General features: G+C 36.0%; 1 protein-coding gene and 2 long non-coding RNA genes across 4 annotated transcripts; all 3 read left to right on the forward strand.

Annotated features, from left to right (window-relative positions):
- The first annotated feature begins 3,421 nt into the window (after positions 1–3,421).
- On the forward strand, positions 3,422–7,404 carry LOC147499078 (B-box type zinc finger protein with CCT domain-containing protein). Of its 2 annotated transcripts, none has more exons than XM_086560900.1 (4): positions 3,422–4,171; positions 4,748–4,960; positions 6,452–6,741; positions 7,108–7,404. In XM_086560900.1, exons 1-4 carry the CDS (start codon positions 3,602–3,604, stop codon positions 7,196–7,198), a joined length of 1,164 nt encoding a protein of 387 aa, XP_086417026.1. In that variant the 5' UTR covers positions 3,422–3,601; the 3' UTR covers positions 7,199–7,404. The 2 variants fall into 2 exon arrangements, with proteins under 2 accessions (XP_086417026.1, XP_086417027.1); XM_086560901.1 differs by having other exon boundaries at positions 3,426–3,742.
- Positions 7,405–7,499: 95 nt separating this feature from the next.
- LOC147499079 (uncharacterized) lies at positions 7,500–9,297 on the forward strand. The gene is made up of 2 exons (XR_015195697.1): positions 7,500–7,645; positions 7,730–9,297. It is a non-coding gene; the product is annotated as an uncharacterized LOC147499079 (long non-coding RNA).
- Positions 9,298–14,527: 5,230 nt separating this feature from the next.
- LOC147499080 (uncharacterized) lies at positions 14,528–16,629 on the forward strand. Its single transcript, XR_015195696.1, has 6 exons — positions 14,528–15,216; positions 15,420–15,534; positions 15,616–15,754; positions 15,854–16,055; positions 16,143–16,191; positions 16,339–16,629. It is a non-coding gene; the product is annotated as an uncharacterized LOC147499080 (long non-coding RNA).
- Positions 16,630–17,404: the final 775 nt, after the last annotated feature.

Below are 17,404 nucleotides of genomic sequence, written 5' to 3' on the forward strand. Positions count from 1 at the left end.
AATTTGTTGGAATACCATACAACAAGTATTTTAGCCACACCATGTGTCAAGAATCAAGAGTCAAGACTTGAATTTTCAGTTTGCCCAATGATATTTGTACCTCATTGGTGTTTGTTGTGCAACTCGTTCCCAATAAATACTGGACATAGAACAAGATGCTTGGATATTTCAAGATATCTACGAGCAAGTCCAATAGAGGGTTGGCTATAATGGGCTGCTAAAAGGTGCTATAATAGACTTTTTAGTAGCCCCAGTTAAATTTGGTGGTGAAAATGGTAGTGGTGGTGATGTCCAATGGAACTTTTAGTGGTGGTTGTGGTAAAATCGGAATACTGGTTCGGTAAGAGTTTTTGGAAAATAAGATAATGAAAATGGAAAGAAGAGATAAATGAAAGGGGTATATAGTCCGAGGCAGAGTTAAAACATAGAATTCTCTTTTTTTTAGATGCTTATATATAGAATTGACGAGTTTTTGACATTCCGGCCATTTAATTAAAAAACAAAACCAAATAAATGTGGGCGGTGGGCGTACGTCTTTATAAGAGTTATAAGACACCAAGGTCTTATAAGAGGCAAAAACGCCCGTATTCTTCAAAACTTATTAGTGCCTTAGTATGCTAGTAAATGTCTTAACCGGGCATGGTTTATGTTCATGTTCGGCCAAATTTACAAACGCCTTTCAGCCCCATTTTGGAGTGAACACGAATTTTGTTGGTTAAGGATATATATTTTGCCACACCATTGTCAAGAATCAATATAAGACTTGAATTTGGAGTTTGCCCAATAGACTAATATTGGTATTTTTTGGCCATTCCCCTCCGTCTGAAAATTTTGGTTTCTCATGTCGAGGTCCGCTCAACAATGCCATATATAGCCCATTGGCCCAGGTTGATAAAGGGTTTCACACTTTTACTCAATATAGCGGTGCTTGGGACAAAAAGACAACAATCAATTAATACAATCAAGGCCTTATGACTGAGGGTCGGGTCAGTCATTTAATTAAAATGTGTGTTGAGCGGTAAAAGTTTTAGGGTCAAGACATAAATACACCAAGCCCTTATAAACTATGCCCTCAATTTCTCAAAACAAATTATTATGGTAGGCTGCTAATCAAATTATACATTACTAATTTACTTATTTTTTTTATTAGTTTTAATATTTTTATTATACTTTTGATTACCATTGGAATCAATTTTGGTGGTTAAGGAATATAAAACTTATTTTTATATATTTAGAAAATAGAGATATAAAGATGGTAGAGGAGATGAGAGCCTCAACAATTTAATATATGAACTATGTTGGCCCTACGTTGATAAAGGGCATTTTAACTTTGTTTTATATAATAACGTATATTTCATTTAATTATTAAAAATGTATATGTTATGTTCTAATCTACTCTTTATTGAATACTAATTGTAGCGAAAAAAGTTGATATAACCTAGATAATTAAATTAGAAAACATATATGCAATGTAAAACAATAACAAAAATTATGAGAGCCAAGTGAAGGCTGGTGAGGGCCTAATGAGGGTTGGGCTCATGTTCCAGAACCTAAGCCCTAGCCCGGAGAACAGGCATGAGAGTCGGGCCAGCCTGCCCCTCAAATTTATGAGGGCCAGCTTTTGAAGGCTTTTGCAAGTATTTTTCAAGTCTGGATCGGGTTGAGGGCCGAATTATCACCCCTACTCCATAACTAATCCAATGACCCACCCCCTATTTCACTCAAAATCTAGTACAATTGTCTTTCTTATGAAGTCGCATTTGAGATTTTGAGTAATGAATTGTATTAAATTTCACTTCCACATTCCCACATATTATACTTATCATCACGAACCACTGAACCAGGGACACCACACCCGTGGATCATTTTGAATCACCCATAGAAATAGAGTTAATTAATCAACTACAAAGCTAAGGTCATGCACCTTTTTGTATTTTTAGCTCATTTATATCACGATAAATGAATAAAACAAACTTACAAAGATCCACTAGATGAAATGAACAATGGGGCCGTGGGCATGACTCCATGAGACATATGGGCAACAGTCATAAGAAGAAGGTGACCAGATACTCACCGCACTTTAATTGTGTCGACACTCGACACCAAGCCAGTGCACCTGTTTCCCCAGTTCTTCCTCTCCATCAAGTTTGTCAATCTAAGGTAGGTAGCACTGTTGTGAACCGACCTGTGATTACCATGTGATCGATATGATTACCAATAAAAGTAATGGTAAAGTAAGATTTTAGGGACTTATTTGAAAATTGAAACATTGTATATTACACGTACAGTACTATAACCTTATTTTTTACAGAAAGGCTTAATTTTGTTTCTGGTTGGTGTTAAAGTTACCAGACTTTGTTGCTAATTGGTGGGCGGTCCTCCTGGCCTGGTCGCTTGGATGCCTACCCTCCTAGGCAGAGACGGATACAGCATCAGAGTACATCTAGACGATACAAGAAGAAATAAAGAAAGGGAAAATAGCATTATGATTCCAAATTCCCATTGTTACCGTGAAAAAAAAAACAATTTTTACTGTGAAAAAAAATTCATGTTATTAAAAGACGCAGGTTGTATACATCATTTGCAATGTTGAGGGGCATTTGAAGCTCAAATTTTTTTGGAGTTCTTCATGTTACAATTTGCAAACGCTATCATACTCTTGGTATTTGTGATAACTCATTACAAGGACGATGTCATACTTTCATTAGTAGAAAATTATGTGAAAACGAGTATAATCCAAAACAAAGAATACCACCCGAGACTTTCAAGATCCAATAAATAATTCCAGAAAAGTATGCCACATGAGACTTGGCCTTTAAAAGACTAGACCCTTAAAATTCCTTGTGCCTAAAGAAACAATTACTTGCCGAGATGTATCCCTAGCGACGTGAAGGACTTTTACATCCATTGATCAGTTGAAGTTGTTCGCCATGTATCTTAAATTACATTCTTTACATTAAAAAATAATTTCTTTTTATCGAAAATATAATTTTGTTTATTTATTTACTAGTTTTCATTTTATCAACATACCTTGGCTATATATAGACTTTTAAGCATTTAGTAATCAAGCATTAACCGGAAGTTTCAAGAAACTTAATGACTGGAAATTGATTGGGATTTGCATTTGCTAGTTGACTCCCATACTTTACAGATCGACCTTGACAGTCAAATAGTCAATTCAAGTATTCTGTATTCCACAGCTCAAAAGAACATAAATATTCCTTTCACACTTCATTAATCAATATGGAATCAAATCCCGAGCGTGCATGGGACATACGACATAGTGACAAATTATGACGATGCTTCTTGAAACTTTGACACTGAGTCTTTGCACGTGTATTATTTCAAAGGTCCCTTACGAATTTTCCAGTTTCCACAAGACCTACGATATATTGATGCCAATCTCAAATTATCGCAGTTTGCTTGCATCACTTGTCCATATCAGCATCACTGTTAATTTACACACGAAACTTTTCTCGTCTTCACCACGGCCATCCATTAAAGTATATATCTCTACCCTTTTCTTTGAACGTGAACATATACACCACCTCGAAACCCTTTCATTTCTTATCTTCTTGCAAGAGAGAGAAAAAAATAAAAAATGGTTGCTTCTCAAAACAATGAAGAAGAAATAAACAAGACAGCCCAACAACAACGTCTCTGTGACTTCTGTGGAGAAACAAAAGCTTTACTATACTGCAAAGCAGACTCAGCAAAGCTATGTTTCAAGTGTGACAAACAAGTACACTCAACTAACCAACTATTTTGTAAACACACACGTTCACAGCTCTGTGATGTTTGTAACTCAAACCCTGCTTCTATCTTTTGTTCAACTGATAACTTAGTTTTATGTCAAAACTGTGACTGGGAGTCACATGGTAATAGTAATAACAAGTCTCATGATAGAAGACCACTTGAAGGCTTTACTGGTTGTCCTTCTGTGAATGAGCTGTGTACTATTTTTGGGTTTGAAGATTTGGGAAAGAAGAAGTCTTTTTTAATTGATGTGGGTAGTGATGGGCTTTTTATGGATTCTGGTGTTCCCTTTGTTGATGGGTTTGATGATTTTTTGGTTTGGGAAACTCCACCTATCTTTAGTATTGATGATTTAATTGGTTCTACTGATTCTACTCAGAGTTTTCAAGCTATGGGTAATCCACCCCTTCCAAAGGTCGACCTTTTTCCTTCAAATTTTGCTAGTTTTTGTTTAGTGTGAAAAGGGTAATTTTTCGAATTGTTTTTGTTTGAATTTTTGTTTATGTTAATAGGTTATTCCTAGATTTGGTTGTAATTGAGCCTTTTTTTTTAGTAGAGAAAGAAAATTGTGTTTGCTGTTTGATTTCTGTATTTCTGTGTTGGGGTTGGATTTGCTAATATTGAGTCTGTACTTAAATTTTAGATGAAGGGAAGAGGGGGATGTAATTCTTTCAATACTCAAATCTTCTTGTATTTTGCCAAGTTTAGAAATGTTGGATTTGAAATTAGTCGATTTATTGATGAAGTTGTAAGGAAATTGTTGGATTCATTGATGATATTGTAAATGTAGCTCACTAACTGCTTGAAGTCCACAACATGGATGTCCTGGCACTAAAAGGGCCATTTTTAGCTTGCTACCAATTTTGTTTGTGGTCATTCTGTCGTGCGTAGTTTTGTATTTTGGATCTCGAGTTTGGATATGCCTTTTCAGTAAAAAGAATTTCTGAAGGTTTATTTTGGTTCTAACTGTCTTGAGATGTTGTCATTGTAGAACCGAAACACTGCTTGTGGAAAACACAAGGAAGACATAATGAGCCAGCTTGGTGACATGATGGAGTTGGAAAATTGCTTTATAAATGATCCTGAAGATGTTGAATTTGGATTTCAACCCCTAGTACCGGAATCAAATCTTCAGCAGGGAAAGCTGGGTACAGGATTTGAACATTTTGCAGATGCAGAGCCTATCCCTTTTCCAGTATGCAAGGTAATACTGTGTTATCCTCGATACTTGAATCGTTTTAGGATATACTAATGAATATTCTCTTGATGTCAATATATTCAAAGTTTTACTTGTTACTGAGAGCTTGAAGTCTCCGATTTTCAATGGATTAGAGTAGGCAAATAATTTGCTCCTTTTTCTTTTCTTATTTTTTTCACACTTTTACAATTTGCTTACTTAAAAAAAAAGTAGGCAAATAATTGAGATCTATTGGTTTTGAGAAGATTCTTTTGTTTGGCACATGGAAACTCGCATTGTGGAAGTCGCAGAGGAGCCTCACCTTTTGGTTTTTGCTCCATAAAAATGGAAGAGAAGAGGTTTGAAACCAGGAAACTGTATACAGTTACATTTAACAAATGGTTGTACGTGTTTCAACAGTTTGGTCTTTGGATGCGTCCAAATTCATAGGTTATTCTATCTCTAGGACACTTCACGAGTTATCATGACGGATATCCAATGTTATTTTCCTTCAAGTTTTTGTGTGTGAAACCTAAGAGCGAGCAAATGAACAGTCCAATCACTACTAATGTGCACTCCTATCGTTTTTAAGTAAGAACTTGTTAATGACCTGCAGTGAAGTGATTTTTCAATTGGCTGCAATTGATTAAGCAAAAGTGGTCTCTGTCCTCATAGATGCTTGCTGCTCAGAAATTTGGTGTTGCAGTATCTGGTTTTGTGATCAATATCTTTCTTTCCTAGCATTCTTTAAGGGAACCATGGAGCTATTGCTGCTCTGATCAGATACTGCGGGGCCTGTATTTCCCCCCCACCTTGTGATGGATCTGTAGTTATGCAAACATAAAGTTGTATCTAAAGGTGTATTGGATATAATCATGGCTAGTTGTTTTCCACCTTTAGAATCATCACTTGTTCTCTGATCAGGTTGTAGTAATTCACTTCCTAAACGGCCTAAACTTGATGACTGTCGTTCAGAAGACTGTAAATGCACTAAAAGGCATGAGAGGCTTATTTTGGAGATTTATGATGCCAGAAATACTTTATTTTGTATTACTACATTTTTTTATTTGCCTCCTTCTGTTTGACTTCCTTAGATAGAAAATGCGGATACTGACTGGAATAGCCAATAATGTTTACAAACAACCAAACAAGGCCAAGTTTTCTGTAGGAGATATCTTGTTTCTTTAATTTCTTCCCTTTTTTGCTTCTTTCTTTTTCCCTGTGATCTTGGATGTTGCTTAAGGTTTTCCAATGGTAAGGCTTTTGCAGTAAATTGCACGTTCAAGCGATGCTCAAATCAATTTTAAGTTGAAAATAAGTTTGTCATTAGAAGATTCAAGCAGCTTTGAGTGATCATGCCTTGACCCTTCGTCACAGCTATATGTACTGCATTTTCGTTCTCATTTAATATGTGATATAAACAAAGCTACTTTTACTAGACACTCGGTTGCAAGCTTCATCAGATCTGATCTGATATCCGAAAGGAAGGTAGTCTTATAAAACATGCTTATCTTGCAGGAAAGTGAGAACAAATGGATACGCAGTTCTGAGGAGTCAGTTCAGGTTCCCTTTCCTTATGCATACACAGGAAGTTACACCGATCAAGATTCTTCGACTTTTGACAAAAGCGATGTTTTAATTGGTGACGATGGATCAGAGGCCAAAGGCGATCTTGACGTCCAAGTACCACAATACCCTGCTATTGGAGAAACTCCTGTGGTCCTTCCTAAAGTTGCTCTACACAAGACAATCGGCCATAATAGAGACTCCTTGCTCTCAAGGTACAAGGAGAAGAAGAAAACAAGGAGGTAATTATTGTACTCACCTACTTGGCTACTTCCACAAATAGACTTCTCTCAACTTGTAGTTAAAGCGAAATCACCAAATGCGTTTCATGGCACCATCAAGGTTTGTGATGCTAAGAAAAAAATAGATTAATTCTGGTCATGCAACCTTGTAATCCAAGATTGTTTGGTCAGTTGGCAACTTATTGATGGGCCGTTGAATACCGTGTATGTACTGTTCTACTTGGTTTTCTAAGTTCAAGTTACATGATAAGCCCTAGCTGTATAAACCATTTTGCTATTTAAGATGGCTGTAATTATAGGATTAGTAGGTTCATTCAGGCTGTAATATGTGCACGCATGAAGTGATCCTGTTAATTCTTACTACAGATATGATCATCACATTCGCTATGAATCTCGTAAAGCTCGGGCAGAAGGCAGATCAAGGGTAAGAGGGCGTTTCGCTAAGGTAGAACACTAAAGTGCTGGTGATGTTATCTAAAGATGATGGGGATGAGGATTGTACTAGTTCCATTGTACAGTTTGCTATATGCTAGCTTCAGCTGCCCTTGTATCTTCTTCTTTTTTTTCCTTGTATTTTCTTTTTTTGATTGCCCCTGTATTCTTAGATGTTGCTTAAGGTTTTTTAATGGTAAGGTTTTGCAATAAACTACACATTGAAGGCAACTGAACAGTGTGATGGAGAAAATATTGCACGGCAAACGTGCTGACAACTACAAAAAAGGGTGTATAAAGGTAATTAGGACTTATTTTCCAGATTCAGAAAAAGAAACTAACTCCCTCCGTATAAAAGGAAAGAAAAATCCTCACTTCTTAATTCTTATTGAAAATTCTCTAACGCCACATCGCCCTCCTCTCCAGTCTCTGTTCTCTGTTTCTTTTGGGTTCTTGGGTGGTGGTTTTTGAGGTAAGTATTTAAAGTTATTGCATGAACTTAGAACTAGTATTCAGTTATTGCTTGACAAAATCTAATCTGTAAAATTGTGGGTAGTGATCGATCATGACTGATTGGCGTTCTAAACTCCCCAATCATGTGTTGCTCTCTCGATATTACCCAGATTAGGCCTTGGGGATTACATTCGATTCAGCGCAGTTTGCCAATCATGGTGAAGTATTGCAGTGGAGAATCCGGATCACCTGCATAGAATTCCATGGTTGATGATCTCCGTAGATGAGAAAACCCAGACTGCCCCAACATTCTTTATTGTATCAGAATCCAAACTTTACAATCTTAAGTTTTCCACCTTAGCAAGCGAGAGTCACCGCAGCGGTTCTTCACAGGGATTCTTGGTAATGGCCAATAAAGAGAGTAATTTCCTCTTCAATTCCTTGTCCCAAACTCATATCAGTCTTCCACAACAATATGTACCGCGCGGCATCATACCTCAGATCATATTTTAGGGAGAGTCAGGATTATCGTTACTATTTCCAAAAAGCTATTGTATCATCAGTGCCAGGCACTTCTCAGTATGTAGTTGCAGCAAGAGGCAGCTGTAGTAAGGTTATTGAGGTGTGTAGACCTCATGACGCGGAATGGTGTTCTTTTGGTATTGACAAGGAGAAAGATAAACATATTTATTTTAAAGACTGGATAGTTAGGGATCCTGATGAAGAAGAAGATGAAGTGCATTTTCAAGATCTTTTGTTCCATAAGGGAAGGCTGTATGGTTTAACCAAGCAGAACAAGTTATTTTGTTTCGAGTTATCTGAATCAGAACCGTTTTGTCCTAAGGTATTGGACATTTTGCCTATGGAAAGGAATGAACGTATGGCTGAACTTATCACCAACTACTTGGTGGAATCATGTGGAGACTGGAGACTTATTGCTGGTCTATAGATTTCGCAACATTGTCTTCGCTAAAGGTCCAGCAAAATTCGCCACTAAACTGTTCTTAGTTTATAAACTTCAAGACTTAAATGGTATTCTCCAGTGGGTTCAGGTGGAAAGCTTGGGTGATCAAATGTTATTTTGGGGCAGAAACTCTGGCATGTCTATCTCTGCGAATAGTGTTTCAGGATTTGAAGGGAATTCCATCTATTTCAATGAAGATTTTTGGTCGTACTTTTGGTTTGGATATGGCCCAAATCTCGATTCTTGCACAGACAATGGTGTTTTCTACTTGGATGATGGGGGCATTGAGTCGTTCTTTACTTCTGATGATTTTCTTCCTCTTAAGTATCAGCCTATCTGGGTGACACCAAATAAATCGAACTGTTGAATGACTGGAAAACACAAGAAAGACATAATGAACGCCATGATGATGTGGGAGTGTTGCTTCATATATGATCCTGAGGCTGTTGAATTTGGATTTCAACCCCTAGTACTGGAATCAAATCTTCAGCAGGCGGGAAAGCTGGGTACGGGCTTTGAACATTATACGAGGTAATATTGTGTTTGATCCTTGGTTTATGCTGACCAGAGCTCAAAGTTTCCTATTTTCAATGGATTAGAATCTGTAGGCAAATAATTTGCTTATTTTTTATTTTCTTATTTATGCAATTTGCTGTCAAAGTACTAAGTACACGTCTCATAGAATGTATTTGAATTTCTGGACAACAGCTTGCTTGTGCTTAGTGTTTTACAGCACAACCATCTGAAGTGTAAATCATGCTAACTGCACATAGAGAATTTTCTTAGAGGAAAGTCAGGAAAGAAAGGAAAATTCTTTCTCACCCTCGAGAACCATTTTGATGGAAAAACAGACAACGGAGTAGAGAATCATGAAAGAATTTCATCATGAAAAATCTTGGAGTAGTGGTAGCGGGACAGCTACTGTCTTGTATCTGGCTAACAGCCCAATAGGCTAATGCCACATCACACAAGAGAAACTTGCTACTCACTCAGTCTAATTCACATTTTAGTTTTAAAAAAAAAAAAAAAAAAAAAAAAAAAAAAACGAATTCATCTTGTACCAGCCATGGTTGTCTCTCTTAGTCTTTGACTCGAACAGCAATGGTAGCCCAAAAACAGTCACGACTTTCACCACTACTAAACAAACCATCTCAAATATTGAGAAAATCCAGAATTTTCAAATATCTCAAATAACAAATCAGCTTGAGAAAACAATCTTTCAGTATACATGCAAGATAGCTTATTTTCTGGATGAAATCCAAATCAACAGAAAAATAGGATTTTAATATGAAAAATACAACTCTCTCTCTCCTCAATTGAGGAAACTAATTACGATAAATCAGCATACTAAAGCGGAAATAAAGGCGAACAAACTATCTTTTGGGTTTACTCCGTCTTCCCTTCGTCTTCTCCGAACCCTTATGTTTGGCTTTGTCCGAAATATCTCTGCCAATTCTTAAAAATAAGTCTCTCTCCACAACCCTACCCTCTTCACTCTTCAATTCACGGAGCCAACTCCAATTACCCACCCCTATTATTCAAAGGAAAAAAAAAAAATCCAACATGCTCTAGCAATCCCTTCATCAGGTATGAAAAACAGTTATGGTTTTTCTGAGTTACATCAATCGTTTATAGATTTTTCAATTATAATTTGAAATTGGATTAGGCCATTGTGACAAGATTAACGATTTGTAAGTAACTGAGCAATAATAATTCTCTTCATTGATAATATCCATCTTTAGCTTTGTGAGGAAAGTTGGGAGTCTTTATTAAACACACTTCTTTGCCAAGGCAAATTGCAATGAATTGGTGCAACAAGTAGAAAACCTCCGCTAATAATAAAAAAAATTCGATTGGGCAGTCGAGGAAGAAGACGAGGTTGCCTTTCCTTATTTTAAATGAGATCCAATTAAGGCAGTAAACTTGATTTTCACACTTGAGTGAGTGAATGGGAGATGTATGAAACCAGACACGGAGCTAATGCCAATACTGGCTTTCCATACCGGAAGTACAAACACCACAAGGCCAAAGATTACCAAACCCATAATCCAAGTGAGATTTTCGAACAAATATCAACGTTAATGATTTGTCTAAGTTTCTGAGTCCAATTGGATCACCAACAAAGCGAGTGTTGATTATTGAAAAAGTATTTTGCATAAAATATTATTTTTTCTTCTCCATGTGAAACCTTAGCATATTGCAATACTAGTTGATGCCCGTGCCAGTCGGCACTCAAGATACATTGCGTTTAAATAACTCTTCAAAAGACTATCTCCATATAGCAATGGATCAATGGTATAACCATTTCTAATAGTTTTATATTTCATAATCATTTCATGCGTCTCACTTGATACTAACTTGATATTGATATGGAAGTCCTAGAACAACTTCATATGATTACACACTATTGTCCTCCCCTATGGATAAATGCGCCACATAACACATAACAATGACTATACGAACTTCCTAACGTGTTGTTGAAAACTTTTAGCAATTTAACTTGGTACATGAAAGCAAACCACATAAATATGATTTTTCCAGACTTAGTACCTTTAGCATTTTGTTTACAAAAGGGCTAGTTCTTAAAAGGAAAATATCCCAATTCTTAATTTTGACAATGGATTTCGCACTTGAAGGATTGCCGGGACCCAATTTCAATGAAATAACAGATCCTATCAAGCTTGGATCGCATGGTTGTTATGGTTTTTTCACTTAATCATATGTATATTGAGTAGGGTTTCTTTCGGTTTTAAGCTCCAATAAAACTAATTAATTTTCTCCCTTATGGTCGATTTTAGTATAGGGAGTGTTGTATTATGTTAAGTGGTTAACAGTTCGACACATTTTTGTGCAATTGCATTGTCCAGTATTTGCATTTGTTGTATGATAAAGTGAGGACATATAGTAAGTACGTGTCAAATAAATGTATAAATATAATTTTTTTTCCTAAAATGCATTATGAGCATTGTCGTTCGCTTTAAGGCACCTTCCAGTTATAAGGTATTGGCAGCTCAAGATTAAAGCAGGAGCCAAATTGTGGCGCATAGGTCTTGTGAACATACAATCTAGTCCATCAGGTTTCATCAGGTTGATATTAATCGTGTCTTTTAGAATGTCACGTAGGCTTAGACCAGTTTCCATCTCATGCAAGCCTACTATATCCAAACCTGACTGGGTATCTAATATCTATATTAGACGATAACACTACACTCTTGAGTTGCAATCAGAAGAAACCTGACAACAAAAGGAAACTCTAGTTTTAGACCTCAATTTAGGTTTCACTTGAAACTTGACAACAATAGAAAAAATTATAGTAATATACAAATATGTAATGAGGTTTTCAAATGTAGCTTCCATGAACATTTCATTTACTTATATTCATTGTACACGATCTCTACTACCTACACCTTCAAACAAAACCTCATCTCCAATCAATTACGTACAAATTTCAATCAATCAAACCCAGTGAATTAAAACAAACATAACTGAATTCTTATTGAAGTTAAAAAATAATGCGATTCAAAATGGAATTCAAAAGAGTAAACTTACTTGGAAATATTGAGATGGTATGGTTATGCAAAACCTTAAAATTAAGAATTAACAGATGGGCTCTACTACCAAAACTATAATTTCGTGTCTTTCCTATTCATAAAGAAAATGAAACCAAATGCAACAAAAACAGGCGCCATAGACACATCTTGATCATCCCCTTTACTTCTTCTTGGCAACATCCTCAGCCTTGGTCAGCAAAACAGGAAAAGACATAAGAATTATGCCAAAGGTGAAATAGGGAGTCTTGTACAACCACATATTTGAAATTACAATAACTCCACAACTCCTTAGCTCTGCTCTTCCTCTCCTTCAATTGCGTTCTTGACTTCTCCACCTTCGTATCCAACCCATTTTGTGAATCAAAAGTATACGTGGCCCCAAGTCAAATAACTTTAACAAAATTCTAAATTTTCTGCATATTACATGTGAGCCTCCCACGCCTTATTTAGTTCAACCTCAATCACAAACCAAAAATAAAATGAGGCTTCACATCCTCTTTAACATACCTAACCCAGTACCGTCATTCCCAAACCAAAACTACAACAAATGTGATTTATGCGATAGAAATGTGTGCATAGCATATATCCATAGAACATATATTGGCACAATTCTAGTTCTACACAAAAATTTCACCTTAGAGCAGTTGTCCTTAAAAAAAAAGCAAAAAAAATAAAATTGTCTCGAACATATAATTAATGGAACCGCATCTCAAACAATTTGTCATAAGTCATAACACACACATGAGCAATTTACTTCTGTATAAAAAATTATCTGTTCAAGTACACCAATACTTACTTCTTCAACGTGTTGAGCATCACCAAGCATACAGACCTTCATCTTACGCCGAGGGATATGGGGAAGCTTACAGAACCATTGAAACGCTTGTCTTTCTGTGGGTTATAGTTCTTCAGTCCAACCTGAAGTTCAACTGTTTCCACAAATTTTCATTTTTTTTTTCCTTTAAAGCAGTCACGATCTGGGTGATACATTCTCTCAATACATCACTCTCAAGCTTACTAAAAAGGTAGAAAAGAAAACATTCAATGACATCAATCACTTGGGATAAAACTCAATATAATCAACACAATATATTCAACACCAATACTATAAATCAACTTATTAAAGCGCTTGGGATAAAATACAATATATTCAACACCAATGATCTGAAGAAGACTATAAATCAACTTACACAAATAATAAAAGTGATGTTTTATCATAAATTTTAATGGAAATCTCAGCAAAATAAAATTTGGACTGCAATCTCCCAACCCGTGGTTAAATCACATAAAGCTTAAAGCTTATAAGATCAGTGAGTCCTAGGTGTGGTAGGACTCGACTATTTCTTCACTATTAAAGGGTGTGGCAAACAACAGTAACTCCTAGAATCATGGGGATTCCCATAAGACCAGACTGATGAAACAAATTCAATCTTCGTGCTTTTTGAATGAAACAATCAACTTATTTTTATACTAAAAAACTTTCCAAACTTATTAGTCCATAACCATATCATACATACACAGAGATCCCCAATCTCACTTAAAATTATATAATTTAACCTTATAGCTCAATAAGGAAGGAAAACCATTCCAATGAATTAACTTTACTAGTAATGGCGAAATAATGCGTTTTTCGACAGCAAGCACAACACCTTCTTCAAACCAATTGCAATGGAACCCAACTACACAAAAGACACATACAAATCATAATTTGACACAACCCTATTTCTTAAACAATGAAATTAAAGTGCGTTAAACAATTTGAATCTGACCAAGGTTAAAATCAAAATTAAAATAATGGTTTCAAGTGCTTTCCTTTTGATTTTCGAGAGAGATGAGATTATATCGTTTAATTTTCAAGAGATGAGATTTGGGGCAGCGCCAATTTGGGAAGAACTGATGGTTTAAAACTATTTCTTTAGAAGTGACGAAGGTTAGGGTTTTTAGGAAAGGTAATTGGTTGAGCTGGTAGAGTTAATTCTCCAAAAAAATAAAAATATAAAAATCGCGATACGTGAGTTGAACCCGCGACCTGACGTGAACAAAAACCCAATAACACCAAGTGGGAGTTGTTCCCGTCATCGATTGAACTGATGAGAATGTAAAATCGGAAGATTTGTGTTTCTTCGGAGATCAATTGATATGGTGACCTAATGGAAACAAATCCCAGAAAAACCAAGTAGGAGTTGTTCCTGTCAGTTTTCCAATTCTAACAATCCCGATTCTAACAATTAAAATTAGTGCACATATCGACTGTTAGATCATGCTAGAAATGATCTGTACCGTCCTTTATTATAATTTTGTCCTATAGCGGGAAAAAAAACCCTATCTTATTAGATAGATTCTCGGCAACCCTAAAATAAGAGTTATCAAATCTTTCCTTACCAGTGTTTATACCAATTTTTCTTTTAAGAATACCAGCTTTGGAGACATATTTTGGTCCAATATGTCATTTTGTTCTAAGGTCTGTCTAGGCCATCACTTACTATTGCAGTAAAAATTCATCCTTGCATATTATAGATTCAACGATTTACTCGGATTCTAACCCTTTTGTGCACTCCACAACAATGGAAGTTGGCGCTCAATTTGGAAAATTGAGTTCAAGGATGATTTGTGGCATAGGAGGTCTTGGTACAACCTGAATATACAATCTCCTTTACCCTCTTCATGGCACAGGACCTTTTACTGTAAATCATTCAATAGTGTTACTATAAAAGAGTCACCAGCTGAATCAAGAGCCAAGGCGACAGAAGCTGTCAAGGCTCCTATAGAAAGATGGTTTTCAGAAGATCTAACACTGAGCAAAACTAACCTTCAGCGATGCAGACTTATCTCTTCAGAATCCACATCTGAATCCCCCGTAGAAGCAGAGGAATCTGGATCTATCCGATTGCTTCATATGAATCATACAAAGCAGCTGAGGCATCCGAAACGGGAGAATAGGACAGTACACTCCTTTTTCCAGGAAGGAAGAACGAGGCCTTTTCAGCCTGACTCGATGAAGAGGGGATTTATATAGTGTCTCAAAAGTAAAAGCTCAGGTAGCTTTCAGACAGCCAGCCATTTGTTAATTAACAGGCTCCATTTGTTGGAAAATTGAGACAGACAGACAGACAGCCATTTGTTAATCGTATATCAAAGTGAGAATAGTGGTGCAGCCTGCATCCGATGACTGCAATGTTTAAGTGATCCTTGAACCGTGCCTGTGACATTTGATAGGCAAGATGTGAGAAACAAAAATGATTTATAGTTTACTATTTTTGCATTCATTCATATTGCAGGTTTCTCTATCCCATATACCTGCTCATTTGTGTGGCTGCTGCAGCTGTCATTGAGTCTTTTCCTGATTTCTCTCGGGATAAGTATGCTCCAAATTTGACATCCCTGACTATGACGGTGAGGTTTTCCTAGATTTTTAAGATATTTCTTTTGAACCCAATATATAGTTGCTTATTGTTTCACTCTTTGTGGAAACAGGCTGCTAAGGTCGTCAGACATGTTGTTCTTGGTCTCATACTAGCTGCCTCCCATTGCCGGACTTTCTCATTGATCCATGATTACTCTGCACCTTTGGAGGCTTACAAGCATTTAGAGCACCATGAAGATGTTGGAGTTGGTTAGTACCCTGTTAGCTATGAAAGTTAAAGCTTTTGCTACCAGATAAAATTTGGAAGTACCAATATTAACTGTTTCCGACCAAATATATGTTTTGCAGCTTCCGTGGTATGTGTTGGAAGTGTGTGGCATCGCTTTCCATCAGCTTTTTTCGTTCCGGAGTATGTGGGTGAAGTTCGATGGCTAGATGATGGGTTCAGGGGGGCTCCTTCCTTTGCCTTTCAATGCTACCTTGGGTGGGTCTGTCTGTTGCAGCACCACCTTATTTTAACAATAAGAACATAGTTTCTGATGAGCAATATGTAAACGCTTATCTCAACCAATTCAATTTCTTATAGTATTGTGCTCAAGGTAACATATCATCTATCCTTATTAAACTTTATTCACAGCTTAGGGAGCAAATTTTAAGGTTCTAATCATTCGGATTTATTCAATAAGGTAAATTATTCTATTATTCTATTATTGGTTTCCTTATTTTTTGAATTATGTTTGTTATAAACTCTTTTGAAGCAAATCTGTTATTTTGCTATTGTATTGTGAATTATAATCTAGATTATGATCTTGGGGTATCTTTGAATTTTTTAGATTTTGACATTTGATTTGATCAAAGGAAGGACTTGCTTGCATTATGTTGTTTAGGGTTTCCATCATAGAAGGGTAAGTGAGTTGTATTGCATAATTTGGTATGTCTAGACTGTTGTGTCATTCTAATAGTCATAATATCGTGCAATTTGCTATTGCTTAAATAATTAACTACGTACTCTGCTTGGTACTTCTAACATTTTTTTATGTTAAAGTTGGAATACGCATTATACAATAATTACATCTTAATAGAGAGCAATATCATCCTATCACTAAAATAGAGAGTTCAGTCCATCTAATTCACACTCTGTGTACAAATGAATGAACAATCTTTCTCTTCTATTGATTTTTTTTTGTTTTCATCTAAGGCTTCATATTCTTCAAGTTAAAGTTCGAATTATTCATTCAATTTACTTTGACGTCTACCTGCTACTTATTTCAAATTTTGTCTTCTTTGATACCCATTTTGAAGTATGCTTTCAAAAGGTGCGAGGATGTAAACGTTAAACTACATACACTGGATTCATTGATAAAGTTCAAGTTGATTAGTATGTATGTATACCAATAGTGTAAATAACAGTGAACACTCATCGATTCTAGAAGTGGTGTTTCTTTATGGCCAATAGGACACGGAAAAATTTGCATGAATCCTTTTAACTTAGAATTTCACCAATTTTACCAAATGCAATTAGAAATACTTCTACAAATATTTTTTGATCGATCACAAAGAATACTTCCATAACTCTAAATAACTACACTACTAGAAGAAAAGTAAAGAACACTAGCATGATATTAATATTGCAAAACATAAACCCTATTCTATACTTCCATTATCCCCTGGTGTGGGCAATTGAACTAATAACTAAAAATATAAAGAACTAATCTGATTGAAGACCATGAACCAGAAGAATCACCTAACCCTAAGCACCGGCTTCATCTTCTTCCTTGAAGGAGAAGATTAGCCTTCCATGAAGAAGGAAGAACACGAAGAACGAGACGAAGAAGAGTCGAAGAACATAAGACTAGAAAGACTAATTTATTAAGACTCGACTAATGAAAACCGAATATT

This window comes from Coptis chinensis, chromosome 5, assembly GCF_015680905.1.
Source record: "Coptis chinensis isolate HL-2020 chromosome 5, ASM1568090v1, whole genome shotgun sequence".
Classification (NCBI taxonomy): Eukaryota; Viridiplantae; Streptophyta; class Magnoliopsida; order Ranunculales; family Ranunculaceae; genus Coptis; species Coptis chinensis.